The sequence below is a fragment of the Gnatocerus cornutus genome, chromosome 4 (genome assembly GCF_029298725.1).
Source record: "Gnatocerus cornutus isolate USDA-ARS CGAHR chromosome 4, icGnaCorn1.1, whole genome shotgun sequence".
Classification (NCBI taxonomy): Eukaryota; Metazoa; Arthropoda; class Insecta; order Coleoptera; family Tenebrionidae; genus Gnatocerus; species Gnatocerus cornutus.
The window spans coordinates 1,248,334-1,269,426 of record NC_142236.1 but is presented as its reverse complement, the minus strand read 5'-3'; the positions used below and the strand labels follow the sequence as shown (position 1 = coordinate 1,269,426).

At 36.8% G+C, this 21,093-nt stretch overlaps 2 protein-coding genes across 5 annotated transcripts in view; both read left to right on the top strand.

The window, feature by feature from the left end:
• Positions 1–21,093, top strand: part of rols (zinc-RING finger and ankyrin repeat domain-containing protein rolling pebbles) — a 53,856-nt gene that overhangs the window by 7,793 nt on the left and 24,970 nt on the right. The window contains exon 1 of one of the 4 annotated variants that reach the window (XM_088034795.1): positions 4,104–4,652. The exons of the other annotated variants lie outside the window; for them this stretch is intronic. Coding sequence (XP_087890921.1) covers positions 4,598–4,652 — 55 coding nt within the window. The 5' untranslated portion in view covers positions 4,104–4,597. Of the gene's footprint in view, positions 1–4,103; positions 4,653–21,093 lie in introns of those variants that run through there. 4 annotated transcript variants of the gene reach the window in all.
• LOC148175747 (uncharacterized) lies at positions 4,666–7,435 on the top strand. Its single transcript, XM_088034799.1, has 5 exons — positions 4,666–5,406; positions 5,450–5,946; positions 5,992–6,244; positions 6,282–6,437; positions 6,483–7,435. Exons 1-5 carry the CDS (start codon positions 5,122–5,124, stop codon positions 6,546–6,548), a joined length of 1,257 nt encoding a protein of 418 aa, XP_087890925.1. The 5' UTR covers positions 4,666–5,121; the 3' UTR covers positions 6,549–7,435.

Sequence of the window (21,093 nt, the reverse complement as noted above, 5' to 3'; positions counted from 1 at the left end):
GTCATCATGTCATGAATAAGAAATCACTAAAATATAAGGGAAAGTCCGACTAATTCACAAGAAAATCAAAGAAACTGAGACGAAATTACAAGAAAATCAGGAGAAGTTAGACGAAATCACAAGTAATTCAAAAAGAAAGTTGAACAAAATTACAAGAAAATCAGGGGAAGTTAAGCGAAATTACAAGGAAATCTGAGAAAGTTAGGTGTGCGCCCGAATAGTTGCCACTAGAAGCTCTTTCTTTCTAGGGCGTTCGTTCTGGGCCACACTGTATGTATATGAAGACGCTGAGGCCCTAAATCGAAGAATTTTGCTTTTCTAACTCCCGCCTACGAGAATAGCACGACGGCGGTGGTCTTCAAAACTCATTCTTTTAACTCCACCGCTAAAGCTAATAACACATTTAAAGGTAAGTATTACTTGACGTTTATAAATGTTCAGCAGGCTGGAGTCCCTTCTAAAAATACGCTCGAAAACAAAGAAGAGAGACTGTAAAAAAGGATTTGCATCTACAGAACTATCAACTTCTGTGGGCTGTAAATCGTCGCGTAATTGTAAAGTTGGGCGCTTTTATTAACTTTTACGATCGGCGGTAGTTATGCTCTTCTTTAAATCAAGCTGACAATAACTTTAATAGATTATGGTTGTATATAGTCGTAAAGTCTTCGAAATTAATTAGGTTAGAGGAGTTTTCACGAAAGGCCACATTGCGACAGCAATAATTCGATAATAACAATGATTTCAGGTTACCTATTTATGACATCACATCCAAACTTGTTCCGAAATATCTGGTTTCAGAGAAATTGATGATAAGATTTATGCTTGCATTACATAAAAACCGTCATTATCGATAAAAATCTGAGCATAATCACTTTAAAAAGCTGTTATTATAGCTTGATATAATTAATAATAAAAGCAATAAAAACGTACGCGAATTCCCGTTATTTCACGCGCTACGATTATTATAAATTTTTTGGTCCGTTCAATTTTACGACGATCGTAGCTATTTTTTCACGTAATCACTCGATAAATATTGGAAATTAATTTCTGAATGGATGCTCGTCACGCCACCCGCAGGGAGAATAAAACGAATTTCTCGTACTCCTTTTCTCAGGTGTTTACCAACGATTTAAAAGGGTAACACAGAGCCGAATAAATGCTAATAATTCCGATTATGCTCTCTAATTAAACTCCTGCTGGGAACTTGGTTTCAACTAATAAAATTCATGAAAACGCTATAATAATATATTAAGGCCTGTCCGCCGCTTTTACTGCAACACTTATTTTCAATATTCGAGGACCGTTGCGCGGCGCATTTCGGAGCTTTTGTACTGTTGTAACCAGTGAGTATTACAAATGTAAGCCATTGATTTACGACGTATGAATTGCTAAATTAATTGATATGCACGACTGGCTTGCCCACTTTTACCAGCGATTTTCCGAGAAACAATCAATGGGGCTTTGTCGATGAAGAGAAAGGAAATTTATGCAACTCGGGGGTGTTCGTGAATCTCAGATTTCTAACTTTGAAGACCCATTATCACTGGCGTGTAGTTTCATCGTTCGAATCGCCTTAAATTAAACTTGTCCCGAATTTGTCAAGCAATTACTGCGTGATTGCAGGAGGAAGAAAACGCGATAAATTACTGTTAAACAGGCTGAATTTTTAAGGATTTATTGACGTCTTTGCGAAAAATTAAACCGGCAAAGGTCCAAAAGAAGGAATAAATAAATCAACGCGGTCTTGTAGATTCCATCAGCAATACCAGGGAAGTAATAAGCTACAAATGCAACTCGTGAATTATTTGCGGGAATAATTGTTAGTTTGTATTTTGATACCACAATAAATCTTTAGAAATAAATTGGCTGCTAAATGGGTTCTTTCGATAACGATTTTTAATTAAGTAATTTCGCATTTACGCGCCAAAATGAGGAGATAAGTAGAGCGATTATTTGCAGATTTATCACCGCGAAGAGAACTGAAGCTAAATCCTCGTAATATAAACATAAATCATTGTAGTAAATCTTATTCAATAAATCGCACTGGGCTTGCCTTTGCCTTTAAATTGCAATGTCGTAACATCGCCGTAAGGTTCCTATTAAACTCCTTTTTCCCCAACATTCAATAAACACAGCAAAATTGCATATTGCGCTTTAATGACATCAAACATGATCCTAGTCATCTTATCACTTCTTCTGCGTGTTATTTGATAGCCGTTTTCAGAGTTCGCAATTGCATAACAGCAATGATGTTCTACTTACATTACGGTAAAGTTTAGCATTCGCCAATTAGCTGTAATGAAACGAAATTTATGGACAATATTTATTATGTACAACCGTTAAAGAGGAAAATATTTTCACGGGATTTTTGGTTTAATTACAACACATTCGAGGCCGGAATTTATAAGGTGGCACAAATTGTAAATTTTAAGCCGAAAACAACGTAATTGCGTTATTTATCAGGGAAATGGCTCAAAGGCAAATATGGAGAAAGTCCGCTAAGTCCGATAAGTCCGAAACGGAGCGACTTTTTGAAGAAGTTTTTGCAAAATCTCAAATTGCAGATTCACGGAGTTTAATTTTTGGCCTGGGAATCTACGTAATAGAGAAACATGAGAAAGCTAAAATTGCTTCTGAAAAAAATGCAAAGTTATTTAACAAAGAATTTAAGGGTCACAACAACAATTTTTATATTTTACATAAATAGAGATTCTCTGGATATTCTGTGGAATTTAAATTCTCTTTGTTTCTTCCTTAGATCCTTTAGATTTTAACTTGGATTATCTAAATTCTTTTAGGGCCAGTTTACACAAGAGTTTAATCCAAATTAAGTTGAATTTGTAACTAATTTGACAATTTCTGACATTTGATTGTCGAAAAAACAGTCACATGTCACTTTAACATGAAGTTAAATATTTAATAGAAATTCAAAATTCTGTAAACCGCCCTTTAAGTTTTAGTTTCTTCTATTTTTCTTAAATATTCTAAATTCTCTACTTAGATTTTCCTTAGATTCTCTTTAAATTTTCTTTAGTTTCTACATTTAATCCTTTATAGCGATAACTTAAAAACTATTTAAAATATTTATCTGAAATATTTGTACGTTATTTTTAAAACTTTAGACTATCGGAATATGCAAAAAAAATTAATCGATTTTTTCAAAATTTCACTTGAGCAGAATTTTAGGGGGAATCTCAAAGAATCGGTGAAATATTAAATCAGGAGACAATTTAGACAGTTTAAGGCCTCCAAAACCCAAATTTGGAACCTTTTTCTCGAGTTTTCCGCTTTGTTCGCCGGTCATCGTCCCCAGTCGATTCCAAAACTGAATCTTGTAGATGATTGTTTGATTGCAAGTGTTACAATTTAACTTGTGCTATCAGATGGAAACAACAGGACAAACTGTCACCACTTTTTGCCGTTGTTATCAAACGCGTTTATCCAACTTGTTGTGTCATAAATCAGCGTGATTTATTCGAAAACATATTCGGACGAGTGCAAGATAACTTTACCTCAACTCTAATAGTAATAACGCGCGAATTTGCATGATCCTCCGACTGTATGAAGACATTTCAACAATTATCTTTCAAAAGTGTACAAAGCGAACGTGGTTATAAATAGAACGCCAATGTGAGTTTTTGAAAAAATCCGCTTTCTGCTATCGTAATTTACGGATATAGCCTTGACTACTTTAGACAATTACGGCAAAGAATGCAAATAAATGGTGGCGATGGATGGTAATGGTGGCTGCGGAGTACAATTAGCGTGCAATAATTCTTGAAATGTTTTTATTAATGGAACGAGGGCCGACCTGCAACGCCTCGTTGTAATTACAAACTGCGATCTGAAAACGCAAAATTTTGAAGATTTTTTATGTCCTGCAGGTTCGGCTTTCGTCTAACACCACCAAAGTAATTAGACCTCCGAAGCCCACGCACTCATCCTTCCGTCCTCTTAATCTCGGAGGTAATCTAAACTAGATAATTCCGATTAGTTTTATCTGGTGAACAATCTTCACCTCTCTCTTGCATTGTCGAGTGCATTTCACGGTCGCCCTACCACGATACCCGACGACTATGGAACACTTGCAGCTTGCAGTAACCAAGTGCATTAGTGCCGGTGCACTGAGTGAGCGCGGAGCAGTTTCGTGGTGTTGTGACCGAAGAAGTTCTCCATTTTTAGCGGTGTTTTACTGGCTGCATAGAAGCAAGTCCAAGAAAAAAAATCGTTAAACTGGCCCGGAAGTAACACGGCCATAATTTACCTTAATTCCAGTACTTATCGGGAGGTAATTACCGGCCGCTAATTTTGCCCGTTATTTTCGTCCGTAAATAACGCGACTTTCCAAAAATCTCCCGCCAAAGTCTAAATTAGGATCTGACAAATGCGGCTATTGTTTATAAGACGATTAGAAGATAGGGACGTAGTTAAAAGTGCACTTTTCGCGACAATGGGATCGTTTTGAGTGTCGTTTCGGAAACAATGAGCGGTAAAACTCATTACGAACCGGGAGCAAAATGTAATCATTCAAGTTGAAAAAATTGGATGGAAAAAGTGGCCGCTGTGTAATAAAAGACGGTAGACTGTAATTGTTAACATGCCCTCGGGAAGCAACTCGCGCAATAAAGAAGATTGTGTTGATGATATTGCAGGTAAGGAGTTTAAAAGAGTATTTTGGGGTTTTATGAGCGCTTTCATGACGAGCTCTTTTCAATTTAAATTGTTTTATCTCGTGCTTTCGACCGCAAATTCTTTACTTTAGTTCCACTGCAAATTATCGATAAATAACTCTGTTTTAATGTATTCGTTAATGACATAATGCACGCGGCGTTAACACATTCTCAACAAAAGCTCATTAGAAACTCTTTAACTAAATAGATAATCATCACATATAAAAGCTCCAAAATCCTGAAAAATTCTCAAATTTTCACCAATTTTTTGTTTTGGAGGATCATTTCCCATTACACTTCTTGGTGGTCGATTTCTCTTTATTATCGTTCGCAGACGTGGAGGACCTGTAAATAATTTCGAATTTTTCCAAAAAACTCCGAAATTTGAGACGACGATCCAGTCAAGAGTTTTTCCAGAGCCGTTCCTCCACGTTAATTATTCATTAACGACATGTCACATTATCCTCCAACGCATTACGCTTTGTTATTAAGCTCGGCAGTTCTGTCTCAACTCTCCAAGATGAACCTGTTAAAACTTCTTGCAGCGGTTGACCACTTGCGAATTCTGCAATTTTTCGTCGTCGATTTCTACAAGTTCAAGTTAATAAAAATCTATTTTCTCTTAATTCGTCTTAGTTTGGCGCTAATATGGCTGATTCAAGGGTACGAATTTTTGCGGACTTTTGACCTGGAATATTTTATTCGTTACGGACCATTCTATCTGTTATTTCTTCACGTACGTAAAACTCTTCAAGGACTTCGGATGACTGTAATTTTAGGTGATGATCCTCATGTTTTATCAGCCTCTTTTAACGGACCTCAGTGAAAACGTTTTAAGAAATTTCCAACGTCTTGAACTGGAAAACATGGGAAATAAACCGGGAAAATCGCTCCTCAATCCTGCTCTGTATACTGTTTACGTTGTAGTAACATTCGGACTTATTGTAGTGGCTTCTGTCGTTTTTGCAAGACGAACCGAAAACGATTCAAACATTTTCTTTCATTACAAAATTATAGAGATCTACTTTCCCATGCTGGCAATTCTACTTCCAAAATTTGAAGTATTTGTAACATTTCCGACAATCTTCGTGTGCACTTTCCTGCCGTCCGTTAATTTGTTTTTGTTCTGTGTTGTTGCCCACCCTGCCTTAGACAGATCTCTGAACTTTTTTAAAAACACCACCACACCTCTTGAGGATTTGTCCAATGAAGAGTTTCACAACGAAATCACAAAGCGATTGAAAATCTTCGTCAAGTTTCTCACCGATTTGAGTTGGTAGGTACAAAAACTTTTCGTTTTGAAAACTAATTTTTTACCAAGGATGGGTCGTGAAAGCTGCCGAGGCGCCCAAGTTCACGTTTTGCCCATCCAATATGGGGCGTGCATCGCATTCTTCAGTCTCGTAATTTTCGCCTTTTCCTTACTAGTCGGTATAGTCGCTCTAGGGACATTTTATCACAACTTCTTTCAGGACTTGTTAACTGATCAATTTCCACGAATCTTTGTCATCGCAGTCATAGGAACTTTAAACTTGATGCTAACAGTTTGGTCCGGGCAAACCATCGAAGACACTGTAAGTTGTAGAGAGCGAACCATTTCATTTTTTTCAGTCAAATAAAATTTTCGATAATTTGCTGCAATTGGAGTGGTACAATTGGAACGAGAGCAACAAAAGGACTTATCTGATTTTGGTGACGAATTCGTTGAAGCCTTTTCGCATTCAGTTTTCCGAAAATATGTCGGTGAATTACGCAATGGGAATGGAGGTACGAAATGTTAATTGGGATTAAGAAATTGAGCGGGTTTTTAAGGTGGGACGAGCTTTCTTGTCGGGGCTTTCGATCATGTTTCAGTTGCGACAGAAGAAGGCGAACTAATTCTGCGGTTTGGCGGAAGAAGAAGCACCAGACACTGCTTAATCACGCGTTGCATTTTTTCCACGCTTGGGCAAAAGTTTGCAGTTTATACTTAAGGATCTTATAAAATGTTAAATAAAATAAAATCGAGCACAAAAAATGTGTTTTTTCTAAGCTTCCAAAGCCGAAAAATGACCAATTTCTGAGCAAAAGTTAAAGAGAGAATCAGGAAGAAAATATAAGAAAAGCTTTTAACTTTTAGAGGCATTTTAGAAAAATTTTAGAAAAATGGAAAAAAAAATCAGAGAATCGCTCTTCATCCGTTTAGTAAAAATCACCGAAATTAAGACGCTCAGTATAGACACCACCACGATGAAAACTGTGATGAAATTAGCGACTTTTGAACGAGATTTCTTCGGTGCGTTTTTGAGCTGAAATAATTCGAATTCTATGACAAAAAAACTCGGAAATATCTGTTATGAAGGGCTGGGAAAACATTAGGATCATCACCTAGAATTTCGATCAGTCAGAGTGCGATAATGACGATTACGTACGTGTAAGAACACGAAATAAAAAGGGCCGTAACGAATAAAATAATTCAGTTCGAAAATTCGTACCCTTGAAGGAGCCAAACCACCGCCAAACTTGTACGAACAAGCAGGAAATAGCCTTTGAAGAACTTAAACTTGTACAAATCGACGACCAGGAATTTCCATATTTGGAAACGATCAAAATTCGAGATTTGCAGTTTTTTTAGCACGTTCATAGCTCAAGAGGCGAGTGTCAACTGCGCGATTGTAGGTCACTGTAAAGATTTTTCTTGGAAATTGTCGTTTAATCGTCGTTAATGAATAAATAAATAAATAAAATGTGGCGACGGCACTGCATGTCGTAACGATACAACTTTAGCCATTATTGGATAATGGCTGCTTTATTAAAAATTATGTTTACTAAATTAATCAAATCTTACGTGGCGGAGCGTTTTCATATTGAAGCCGCTGAATTGGCAGGAGCTCCCGTTTCGTTAATGAATAAATAAATAAATAAAATGTGGCGACGGCACTGCATGTCGTAACGATACAACTTTAGCCATTATTGGATAATGGCTGCTTTATTAAAAATTATGTTTACTAAATTAATCGAATCTTACGTGGCGGAGCGTTTTCACATTGAAGCCGCTGAATTGGCAGGAGCTCCCGTTTTCCTTCGCTACGTTTCGTTTACCATAAATTATTACCTGCTGTGGTCTGATTAATGATAAATACTTGGAACTTGTCATTGACACCTTTTGTTGTTAATTAATAAATCAATGGTTCATTCTTAATTAACGCCGAGCTTGTAATTGTCTGTCTCGCACTTCTCCCGGATTTCTCCGGACTCTTTGGAGAGTCTGAGAGGAAACTCCCTGACTTGAGAGTCCGGGTTCTGGAGTCGCTCTTCAATTTATTCAGTGCTTTATTTAGTTATGTAACTATTAGCTCTTATTAGACCAGAAGTTGTCTCAGTGGGTGTAATTTCCAATCACCAATGTTCCCACCGGTTAAAAGCCGTCGCGAATTAGTGAAATTCCCTCGCGAAGAAATTAACATTCTTTCTTCGACAAGAAATGATAGTGGACCGCACTGGAAGACATTTTTCAACAAGGACAAAGAACCGGTTGGGGTGATTATTAGCTCATCTCCGTATTAGCAGTCACATAGAAATAATAAAATGACGACCTCATTCGTTAGAGCCATTTTGAAAAAAGACTCAATGGCGCAACGAAAGCTAACTTTATCTCAACATCACGTCTCGTTATCTGACTGTGATATTTTACCAGCATAAATATTAATGTGGAAGTTACGGGACGTCAAACTGAAAGTGTATGTGTTATGTGTATGCCAAACGCACTGATTTACTTATAATAACTTCCATGGTATATTGAAATGCAAAGCGTGATTGTAGAGGCCATTTTACGATGTTGCAAACCGACTTCGTTCCATAAGACCATAATAGTGTGGAATCGTAGACAAGACCAATGTGGAATATTGATGGATAAAGTGCTTCGACCAAAACGTATTGCGGGTATGAATCAAGAGCTTTACGAGACGCAGGACGAAAAAGGAAGAGATAACAGGCTGTAGAGACACCCTGCCGTTCCCCAGTTTTAATTATTCATTAATAGTCCCGGCTAAATAGACACAAAAATTTCAAAAAGCGCGGAATAATTCTCATAAGGCAGATTTTTTGTGAAGACGTTCATTTTATTGTTCCAAAAAAAAGTCAAAAGTCGCCATCTATAGGTGTGCTTCTAAAAAAGTTACGCGGTGGTAAATGTAAAAAAAAAAACAAACAAATATTTGCAAATATCTTGTCACTGGTGATTCCAATGGCAAAAATACTTTTTATGAAAACTCTTACCACCATTAAAACAATAACTTTTCACTAGTTTATTTGAATAAATGAAGACGCAGTTTTATTGCCTTCTAAACTTCATTTTAGTCATGTCTGTCTTCAGCAACAATCAGCAATAATAAAGTTGGTGATTAACAATATTTAAAAATGGTAATGCACAACATTTTTAACCATTTTGTCACTGTAAAATCCTTTTTGGCCTCATGAATTGTAAACGTCAAATTAACATTCAATTGACATCTTCGGAAACATTATATTTACAAGCGCCCTGGACGTTTACACACGCCGTGCGGTAAACATTGCCCAAATCGTCTGCTCTTCAGATGCGTTAATAAATTAAAATCACTTTATCATAATGAAGATTAATCACAAAAAAAGTGGAATCTACCTAAACTATTATCCCAATTAAGACAATATTTCGATTTTTAAAGTCATATTAAAACTTTTTTTATACAGCGCCATCTTGTGTACTTTTTGTGCACCAACTACAAAATTCACAAAATTGACAGATGATGAAATTTATAAATGTCAGATGTGACAGTTCTCATGAATTTTGAAAAACCCAATTTTTTCAATTAAAATGTTTCGGCCAAAAAGTTTAATACAACTCTTGTGCGTTAACCATTTTACAACGCTCAATCATTAAAGCACTCCGGCTACGCCGTCGTGCTTCAAACTGATTTTGAACTATTAGAGTTCTTAAAAGCAAATATGGTTTTCGACTATTGACGATAAAACTAGCAAAGTTACGGAATTTTATAGACACTGGTGGAAATTTGATTCGGTCTCAAAATAAAAAATTAAAAAATTGCTTTTTTTCGCTCTAAAATTTTGAAATTTTTTTGAGTTGATGAGCGTAGCGTAGGAAATTATAAAGTCGACAAATTTTATCGTTTTAGCGTTTAAACTGGCAAATTTGTGTAATTTCTTAGTTAATAAACTTGATAAAAGTTGTAAATAAAATATTCCAATTTTTATTATATTGGCGTTAAAACTACCAAAGTTACGGAATTCAATAGAAAAAAGAGAAAAATTTTACTCTATATTGTCAATAAAAAATTATAAAATTGTTCTTTTTTGCTTTAATATTTTGGCATTTGGCACAGTAAATAAACATGCCAAAAACAGGAACTACCCCAATTTTGATTGTCTTGACGTTAAAATTACCAAAATTGCGGAATTTTAGAGTAAATAAAGGGAAATTTTGACTAACCCTATTAATAAAATTTTTTAAATCATGTTTATTTTGCCTGGACTCTAAACTAATTAAGCTTTATTGCTTTGATAGACTAGAAAATCTAAAATCTAAATCTCCCAGATTTAGTGGTTTCAATGGGAAAAATGCGACTGTCCCAGATCTGCCTTATCGCGTTCGCTAACAAAAACAGAATAATTAATTACAGTAATAAAAATGTTTGTTATTGAAATTTTATACGTATAATTTGTACACTTATCAAAGCATCAAAAAAAAGGTGAACCTCAAGCCAACTATTTCTCCATATCAGCTCTGTTCCACTCTATTTCATTTTGTTTAAGGCAGTCTCATATGCATATAAATAGATTTTAATTATAATTCTTTGTTTGAAGAGAATGATACCTAAGCCATTGCAAAAATGCCACCATTTTACTAATTTCTCGTCGTTTTTTGTTGACCCCGTTCTCTGTGCGAACATTGTCCCCGATAATATGTCGATCATTATCGTATTTCGAGTTTGACATTCAATTTTATTACCACTTTGGGATCGTCTGATAAATGTCTCCGTTTCGATATTATGCACATAGAGAAGTATGTAGGCCAAGACGCGTTTCTGTCATTTCCGCGAGCTGGTTCAAAGGTCAATAATTTTCGATTTCGATTTCGGTTGTTGAAATTACGTATCGAATTCCCCAAACAGAATGAAAGACGATCCAAAAGATTCGACCGCAAAAAACGGTAACTGTAACTTTCCAAGGAAACTCGATAGGATCTAAGTCTGACTTACAAACGTCAACTAAATCTCAGGTGAATATAAGAAACGCGGTAACATAATCTTTGTCGTAAAAACGAAACCCTTGGACCTATTTTTGCTGAGATAAAAGCGTCAGATTTCTCTCGTAAAATGTGGATCGTTTTATTGATTATAATAATGACACGGTCCATAAAATAATGCGCGTTTAAAGAAAAGGCCATCGTTGTAATTACAACTTGCCCGGAATATTACGCACACGTTTGGAGAAATTTAAATTTATGCGCTTGTTTTCCGTATCGTTTCTACCTTGCATACGTTTAATTAATTCGATTTTTCGGACTGCATGCTTTATTACACAACGACACTTTCAAAAACCTGAAACACGTTATCTGACGACACAAATCACTTTTCCACCCTTCTTGCCACCATCAGATAAATCTCACATAAAATTTTATTATAGGCCCTCTGCGTGAGAAATTTAAGTGGCTTCAATGTGACCACAGCACCGGAAAGAAATTTTGTGGTTGTTCACTTTCAAAAGGAAATTTTGAGTCCACACCGTGACAATGGTTGTAATTTGGTTCGATAGTTTTGATTCGGAGAGAAATTTGTAGTGTGAGAAAACGGCTTTTTATTGACTTAAATAGAGCTGTAATATGCAAATGGTTTCCGGAGAAATTTTAAAAAACGCGGTAATACCATGTATTGAGTGGAAAAAAAGGGTTTCAACGTGATCAATGCGAGCGGTGTTGCTCAAAGCTGCAATTTCTTCAAGAGGAGTGAAGCTCTCGCGATAATTTTTAGACCTTCTGGATACGCCAACATTTTCTGGATCTCTCTGGGATTTCCTCAGATTTTCGATTTTTTGTGGAATTCTGCAGGATTTTGTAGAAATCTTGGATTTTTTTTTTAAAGAAAACTACTGCATGAAATGTTTTAAAATTTGGAGGATATATTTTTACATAAATAATAAGGAAAAATTGAAATTTTATTGAGCTATTGAGTATCTACCAAGTCACCAAAAAAAGACCTCCACTGCTGCAGTGATTGCGGCCTTCACCGTAGTTGAAATAAAATAAAATAAAAAGATTATTAAACTAGAAGATATTTCCCGCACGATGACCCTCGATAGTGGAAGAATTTTGAAATTTGACGAAATGGCGGAGTTTTGAAAAAAAATGGCGAATTTTGCTCGAAAACTATTTACAATATTTATTTGAAATTTTGTGTGTTATTTTTAAAGGTATCGACTATCGAAATATGCAAAAAATTAATCGTTTTTTTCAAAATTTCCCACAGGTTGTGCCCCTTAAGAATCTTTGAAAAATCTTCCCGAAACCAGCAGGATTTCTTGGGTTTCTTTGAAATTTTCGGGATTCTGCGTATTTCAGTGCGATAATTCAGGATTTCCTCCGAGATTTTCCGGGAGTTTTCCCAAGTTGCAGAGTGTGCTTGGCATCGCCGATTGTTGTGTCTGACCTCCAGCACGGATGGGTGAGTCAGCCGGAGCGCCAGCCAGAAAGTCTGGGTCTTGGCAGAGCCGCCGGCTGTCGCACCAAGTACTAGTTCCAACCTTATAAGGACTCCATGTCGAGCTCTTTTAATTCCTTGACCGGCGAATGTGCCGTAGATGTTTACCGTAATGCTTATCAGTACCTCACGTACGTTGCAAATTTATCAAGAGAATTAATAACGTAGTTATGCAGAAACGCCAGTCCTTGTCAGTACTTACCATTATCATAATAATAATAATTCGCGAAGGTAAATGCACGACCGTGAATAAACGTTTTTCGGGAAATTTCACTTTACATGCAAATTGGGCGCTACTTTCGCTTGAGCAGGCCCAGAGGACGGGAAAGGATGGAAGAGTGAGAACTGTACCGGTGGTACTCTTGTTGCAAATCATTGCTCTTTGTACGTAACAGCAAGCATTAAATTAGTAATTAATACAACCGCGGGTTCTATTCAATATTCATGATTGTATCTACAACACCTGCTATCATTTCTTATCCACCTCCACGACGTAAATGTAACATGAGGACATTTTCAATTAGACGTTTGGATATTTGTCATCAAATCCCACGTGATAGCTTTGACTATTTTTGGTTTTCATTACTAAAAATAGCCGCGCGGACAAGAGGATGTTGCCCACAGTCCGCGTACACCTGCAACTAGCAAAATCTCGCCTTGAACAAAGAAAAATCCAACTCTCACTACCATGGAAATTGGAATTATATTGACATTAAAATGTTAAGTGCAGTTGAGACCGCATTAACCTGGAAATTCGTTTTGCAATCGGTGACAGAGTTCAGACCACAAAAAATCCAAAACTGTTCGATATCTCCAGAAAATCGCACGTGAGCTGTTATTAACTCCCACTTTTCATTAACCTCCGACCTGACATTATCACCTATACCGATTCGACCACAACCCACTTGGTCCAGACCACGTTTTCCTTCTCGTTTCCTCCACGTTGCCGAGACTCACAAGAACGCGATGGAAACTCTATAAAAATTCTCGTTTATTTGTTGTCGAGATCGGCTCGACGGACACACCAAATGCATGTTTATAGATTCGATCCGCCTCACGGTCACGATTCGATTCTTCCGGAAAGCTTTCAGGCGTCTGATGATTTGTTTATCGACTGGCAATATCGCAATAATGATGTTCCATTATTGGGACTGTTGCTTCGTTTGCGAATTTTGTTGGGTGAAATATGGATGGAAAGTTGATCAGCGGCATTGACGGTGATGATGATAAATGATGGGAAAAGAGTTTCCCGAAATCCGAAACACAAAGAAATTTGATTGATCGCACGACTTGCAAAACTGAATTTATTACAAAAGCTCGCAGATATGAAAGTGCAATAAATATATGCGATGACGGAATTAGACCGATCATGGATACCAACATCAGAAAACTAAATCGGGGAAGAGCACCGAATATTGGATACTTTTTAAAAAAATATATTAAAAATGCAGTAGACTCTCGATAATTTGAAGTTTTTTCCCGGTCCCTTCGATTTCACTCGATAAATTGAAAAATTTCAATGTATTTTGGTCCCCTGGTTAATTTGAAGTAAAATCGACAACTTTTTTCCCGCCAACACTCTATAATTTGAATTTTTCACTCCCGAACTCTCGTTAATTCGAAGTCCCTCTCCTGGGCGTCCAGGAAAAACAGAAAACTTCTGAACAGGCCATTCTCAAAAATTCCATGGCAACTTTAAAATCAGATTTTACATTTTTTTACTTATGTCATTAAATAAGGAGTTCTAGGAAGTTTCGTCGTTACATAAATCTGTTTTACCAGAAGAATTAATAGCTGACAAAACATAAGTTTTACGATATTTCGTCAAAGTGGAGTTAGTGGATTTTTCGCTCTCTTCTCTGATTGGTTTGTTTATTCTAACTATTGTCTGTTTGCCTTTAAACTCTCGTTTATTTGAATTTTTTCTACTCTTTCTCTCGATTATTTGAATCACACTATATTTTGAACTTTTTGCCAGGTCCCTTGAGTTTCAAATTATCGAGAGTCTACTGTACTTGCTTTTAAATTGCATTAATTATTATTTATATTGAGTTTGAAATGTTTACTTTATGATCTATACGTTTAAGTTACAAAAAAAATCACAATAACTCAAATTTTATAATAAATAATAAACATATTTAACTCGAGTAAACAAAATATTCAAATTAGCACAAAAGACTTTAGTGTTGTTATTTTCGCCAATATTAAGCAACCATCGAATATTGGGTGCTCTTTCCTTACTAAATTTCAAAATGTTTTCTCCTTTCCGGGCCGTAATTCAAAACAGCCTCGTAAAAATCCGACTTTTATTAAATTCGGTGTTGATATTGAGATTATAAAGCGCCTTAAATTAATCTCAACTTAAGAATTAAGCACCTGTCACATAAATCCGCATTTTCCCAAGATAATTATCCGGAGCCTCTTTCATAGGAAAGGTGTTAATATAAAATTAAATTCACACTTACGCAATCCCTCGATAAAATGAAATATCCGTGAAAGGTCGTTCTTCTTCTGAAGTTGAAATTTAATAAACGACAGCATGCACCTACTCGCTCATTAAAACAAACGAGAAAAGATTAATAATTACACCCCGTAATTTGGAATGCCCTGACCGTGTAGAGTCGAAATTCGAGTTTTTTTCGTCCTTTTTACCCTTCGCGCCGACAGAATGGTAGCTATTTTTACGATGCAGTCTGGGCATGTGAACGAGGGATCTTCAGTAGACCAGACATTGAGCAATTTAGAATAAAAGAAGTTAGATTCGATACGCAAATGAATTTTGATTAACTGTTAAAGCGTCATTTCCAATAGCAATTAACTTATTACCGGGACGAGAGGTAATTAAAATGATGGGATTTGTGGGAGTGTTTGTTTAAGAAAAAAAGATCTTGATAGGATAAAAAGGTGAAACTGTCTCAAACCAACAAGGGTAATAAATAATGTAATTACACTTTCCTCTTGCACGACGTTGGAGATCTTTAAAAACGTTTGAAATGTAAAGTGTTCAATTGCACAACGCATATAAATGTTCAATATTAAAATGGTAAAAAATGCAATCGCGTCGATCCATTTACTTCTTGCTCGTCCGGATGACAGTCGTGAAAAGTTATTGGAATTGTTAAATTAAATAAAATATCGCGGGGAAAATAAACAGACGGAACTAAATGATTTGCATAACTATATACCTTGTAGTTATTACAGTTGAAGAGTGCTATCTAATTTTAGACCTGGAAACGACTGGCGGTCATTAAAGGCCGAAGGAATGTGGTACTATCTACTTAATAATTTTATTATTAACTAATAATGAAATGAAGCAATTGTACTAAAAATATTTTGCAATCACGGAGCTAATTGCTCTGCCATGGACTGTTAGACAGCGCAAGAAATGCAAAAAAGATACATATCCTGTTGGCAAGTCTTTGATTTCTTCCAGCGTTTAGTGATGGTGCGTTTCCATTATTTGTCAGATGGGGAGTTTTTGCGCACCATGTACGGTCGATATATCATCAGCCAGTCAAACCAGATAAGAGTTCGTTTCTTCTTGGTACAAGCATGGCACTCCAAGGAGGAAGATAGGTACGAATTTAGCCCGAGAAAAATGTTAATTTAAAAATTCCCTACCAGTTCGTCAACCTCCCGCGAATTCCAGAAATTTTGCACTTTGCTAATGAGCGCCTGCATCTAAATTCTGTTCAATTCCGCCAAAATAAATCAAGCCGACCTTTGAAAATAAAGATAGCATCTTGAAGCAATTCATGCTTTGATCCGAAGATAAAATTCTGGGAAGTTTACCATTGCGACACGTCAACGATTTATGAGAAAAGTGTGAATACAACCTTTCACACTAGAACCGAAGCGAACGCTCCTGATTCTTGCGCAAAAACTTCCGATCCAACAATAATTCATCTCAATTAAAAAGTGTGATTGTACCGTGTAGGCGAAGAGATTTTAATCGATGTGTCAGTCTTAATTTTATAACCTCAATCTGGAAATTGCGATGGGCGTGGGAGGAGGAATTCCCTTCTCTCACACGGAAAAATCTCTTCCTGGTACGAAAACGTGGATGTTATCTTTTCGATATTAATATGCACGTGCAGTACTTTTATCAGTCACGAAGTAGCTTGTTTAAAATGTAACACCATGATCGTGTGAAAACTGGCACTTTCACGAAGGTACTGTTTGTTAATTGGGTTAGATAGCAGAGGTCATCAATTGTCTTGGGTTGGATGATCCATGGAATTAATGCTGCGAGATGAAGTTGATGAAGATTTGACACAATTAATTAAGGTTTCACCGAGGAAAGTCTATTGTACGGGAGGCACCGTGTTAAAACTTCGAACTTGACCTCTGCCCCTTCTTTTGAAACTCTCAAAGATGCTGTTTGTTTATTTTAATTTCCGATTGCCACTTTCTTTCGTGATGGCAAGACTTTGTCGCCATTTTTCCCTTCTAAACGTATAAATAAAGTCATGTTAATGCATTTATCTGTTCCAACCAATTAAGCTTCCTGTCAATTTGCAGTCACTGGAATGCCATACGTTGCCTTTTTGTTTAATACAGACTGACCTTATTCCCCAGACGTTTGCGAGTAAATTAACTTTGAATTGGAACTAAAATGTGGGAAAGGCTCAAAACTCGAGACAATCTTAATATCTTGCATGTCCGACTATCATGCGCTTCTTATCTCTAATCTGTTTATCCCGTTTAACCAACATCGGAAGCAACATACTTGTACTGTTTCACAAGAATAATTATGCACTTGACCTTGGGATCACCAGTACCATTGTTGGAAGAACCACCAAGGAAGAAAAATCGGCGGCTTTTCAAAACGCGATATAAAGAATTGAGCGTGCGGCGATAAATCAGCGTTAAAGGAAGACGAAAATCCGATTTTAACTCGTTACAAGTCTTGATTGCCTTTTCGTCCTTTTTTTAGAAAAGCTAATGAAACGATACCCTTTTGCCCATTTAGCCAATGAACGATCAGTTGCTAATTTGGGTTAATTTTTTGTTAAAAACTGCAGGAATAAGAATAACGCGAGCCAATAGAGTGATTGCTTATTATGATTTCTCCATTTTGCTCCAAAGAAAGGGTGGTTTTAGTTTTTTCCGACGATATCAATTTTGGCAAGATTCCGATCAGTTCAAGAGTGCCAACCAAACCCATTTAAAAGTCCCCAAATCTGCGCAATACCCGATTTTTATGAATATTTACGACGACACGGTTCCGTACTCCAATAATTTTCACTGACAGGTGCAACACTATAAAAACTTGACCGTATTATAGAGTTTTTAGAGTCTGGTACACCCACTTGAGTGATAATAGCACAATATAAAAAAGCGGCCAATAAACATTGTTACTGTCACGTCGGTAGGCGTTCGGAGTTGTTTACTAGTTGCGAAATTTAAGCAGTGAAATTGACTTTTCAGTTTGCGTTCTCTTGTCACGAAGCTAATTATTGTTATTAATTTTTTAATAAAAATATCGACACGAGTGGATGTAGGTTATTGAATTATTTCAAGTCGTCAACTGTTGGATTTACACGCGACGAGATAATAAAAATTCTTGCAGGTTTCGGGTAAAAGTTAACAAAAGGTCATCCGAGCTCTAGACCAAATTACGAAAAAAGAAATTACAGAACGCGCGATTCGTACGGTGCATTTAATTAAATTTGATAAAAACGAGATGGAGTTTGCGGTGGCCTTAATTGAGCGATTGTCGGAAAAAGACAATTTGTGGACACTTTGCGTTTTCATAATTCATATCAAAGTGCGAAAAAGTGCAAGGAGATAATTGGCCTGCACGTGTTGATAAATATTCCGACAAGTTTAACAACCTTTCTATAGGTAAACGCTGGAATTAGAACGTTAATTTCTTTCATGCAGGAATATGAATGAAAGTTAGCAGTAATTCATTAATTAATCAATCAGTACATACATAACCGATTATGCAATTCCTAACACGACTCTTGAATGAATGTTGCGTACAAAAATTTTTCTTTGTTCTTCTGACCCATCGAATCTAGTTTAGAGAAGGAATGAGTTATTGACTTATTTAGATCGTATCAATTAATCGTTGTTTCAAAGGAAGAGATTAATTAGGAGGTAAAGTACCGTAAGATGTGGTTAAAGCATTAAAACATTTCCGGATGTTTGACTTGGCTCGGAAGCGGTAAAGTGCTCATATCGATGTGTGACAATCAATTAGTATGTCACACGGTAATATTTGTGTTGGTTATTATCGGTTTGGTACGAAGAGTGTTAAACCAGTAGAGCTGCTTGTCCCACTTTTCTATCACCTGATTAAAGAAACTCCGGTAATTACTCTGTTGGGATTTTGGCTACTTGAAAGGAAGTCGTAAACTACATAGAGAGAGATCTTCTGGATCCTTTGAAGAAAGTTGAATTTAGGACCCAAATAAAAATGATGTAAGGGTCCAACACATGTATCATTAAATTAGATATCTAAATTAAATCTTTAATTAGTTAAACTTGCCAAACTGAAGAGTCAATTAAAAAGTTTTCTGAACTCGTTTGGCAATCGACAATTTGTAACGAGATAAGAATTAATTTCTACGAACCGAGTTGAATAATTGATCTTTGGAAAGATCCTGACAACTCGCTCGTAGTCATAATCAGTTAGACGAGGACTTCATTAACGGAGCGACGACGGGGGGTGCTGGCTTTTTCCACACATTCCACCAAAAGTTTCACATCTGCTGATGTCATTACGGAAATGAAGCAAACATCAATCCGTTCTTCCATTACAGTATGCAAAATATTAATAATTACCCAGCCCCCTGCGGTGTTGTTCGAAGTCAATGCGCCTATGATGAGATAAATTTTTCACGAAGAGCTCGTAGGAGTGGTGGTACAACGGTGCTCGTCTAGACCATCAAGTATCTAAGGTATCTCGTAATTATTTGAAGACAGACCGAGCTCATTTCTGGATATGCCCGCCTACCTGTACAAAAACCCACGTATTTATTTTACCTGAGAATCAAAGGATTTGCGGACAGTTCGTCCCCGGGAGTTCGTTCCCGGCAATTTGTCCCCAACTTTTTTGTCCCCGTCAATTCCTCTCCCGGTTAATTCGTCCCTTGCAAATTTGTCCCTGAAAGCTATGATAATATGATAACATTGCTATGGAAACAAAGCTATTATAGCATTCTGTGTCGAAATGAGATATTATAGCATTGAAGACGAATGCGGAAATAGCGAAAATAACTCTGTTACAAGAGCAAAGTAGAAAAAATCGTATAAAAAACTCGTTTATGCCTTGCCGCTCCTTTTATAAACTTGGATTAGTGCCTTAAATTTTGCCTTATGAAACTTGCTGTTTCAATATACTATTTTAAATATATTTTTGTGTCTTGAAACGAGCATTTAGTAAAAATTATATAAATCAGATTCTTTAATTATTATCAAAGATCACACCGGGACGAATTAAACTGGAAGCAAATTATTGAGGACGAATTGGTGAGGTACGAATTGTCGGGGACCAATTGAGGAGGGCAAACTGGTCGAATCCCGAATCAAATAGATACTGATAACGGAAAAGCAGCCTCGATTTGATTGACGCAACATTATCTATTGATTTGGCGAACGCGCCGTGGGCGTAAAACAACTATTGTTTTATCTCATCGGTTTGTCGATTTTGAAAGCGTGATGTGTGGCTGTAAAGCGGTGAGTCATTGACAGATGATGAGGTTCTTTGTTGAGAGCCGCCTGAAAAGATGTCAAATTAGATGTTTTACCATTTACACGAACTTGGGACTCAGGTATATGGAGATGTAGCGAGGTGCGAGTCCCGGGGCACGTTTTTTATTTCTTCACGAACTGTTTGTTTCATGTCAATACTCTGTGATTTATTTATAGGGTCAGAGAAAATTACATAAAATTAAAATAATCTGCAATAAACAGTGATAACGTCTCTTATCAATGCTCTAAATGAAATTCAAGACAAACAAAGAGCGACTTGTGAAATTACAGAAGGCAGGAAATTGGTCGGGGTCAGGTCACAACGCGATTAAACGCCAGGAAGTGGGTGCTGAAGAGCGTTTTTTGGCCACACGTGTGGGATTATCCGCGATTTTACGCAGATTACTAAATTCAGTTCACTCGTAGGACTCGGTGACTTTTCAAGCTGTTAAGCCCACTGGTGTTGCGTCGGTTAGAAATTTTTTTTAGCACATCCGCGGAGTTTTTATTGGTGACTTATTTGGTCAAGGCGTTACTTAAGTCATTGATGTAGTTAATAATGACTTTTCCGAACTCATTCCGAGTGTAAAAAGTTGCGAAAGCCATTCATGAGCGTAGGAACTATGCAAACGATGCGGATTTTAGTAACCCACTTTTTCGCGTTCCTTTTTGAAAAATGTCAAATGGCGTTGGGGAAATTCGTGTTGGATATTACGCAAGGCCAAATGGAATCAATCCACTTTTCCTTTCTTCATTTTTCTGGCAGTGACGCATCGTCTGAGTCAACGTCTGGAATCCAGAACGGAACCTGTGGGTGTCCATCGATTTTTCGGCTTGCACCAGGTCGTCGCGAATCGTATTGCCCACTTGGAAGTAATGAGATTATTTAACGCCCAGTTATGTGTTTCATTCACAAAGTGTGTTCGTAGGTGTATAGAACGGGTTCTCATGCAAATGAACGCGAAAGGGAAGTCATCTGCCCACGACAGCTC

Excerpts from the sequence above, each read along its gene's own strand:
- LOC148175747 (XM_088034799.1), top strand. The coding sequence starts at position 5,122 with ATGTCACATTATCCTCCAACGCATTACGCTTTGTTATTAAGCTCGGCA. Across the intron at positions 6,245-6,281 it reads GGCAAACCATCGAAGACACT|TCAAATAAAATTTTCGATAA; the intron begins GTAAGTTGTAGA and ends CATTTTTTTCAG. Across the intron at positions 6,438-6,482 it reads ATTACGCAATGGGAATGGAG|GTGGGACGAGCTTTCTTGTC; the intron begins GTACGAAATGTT and ends CGGGTTTTTAAG.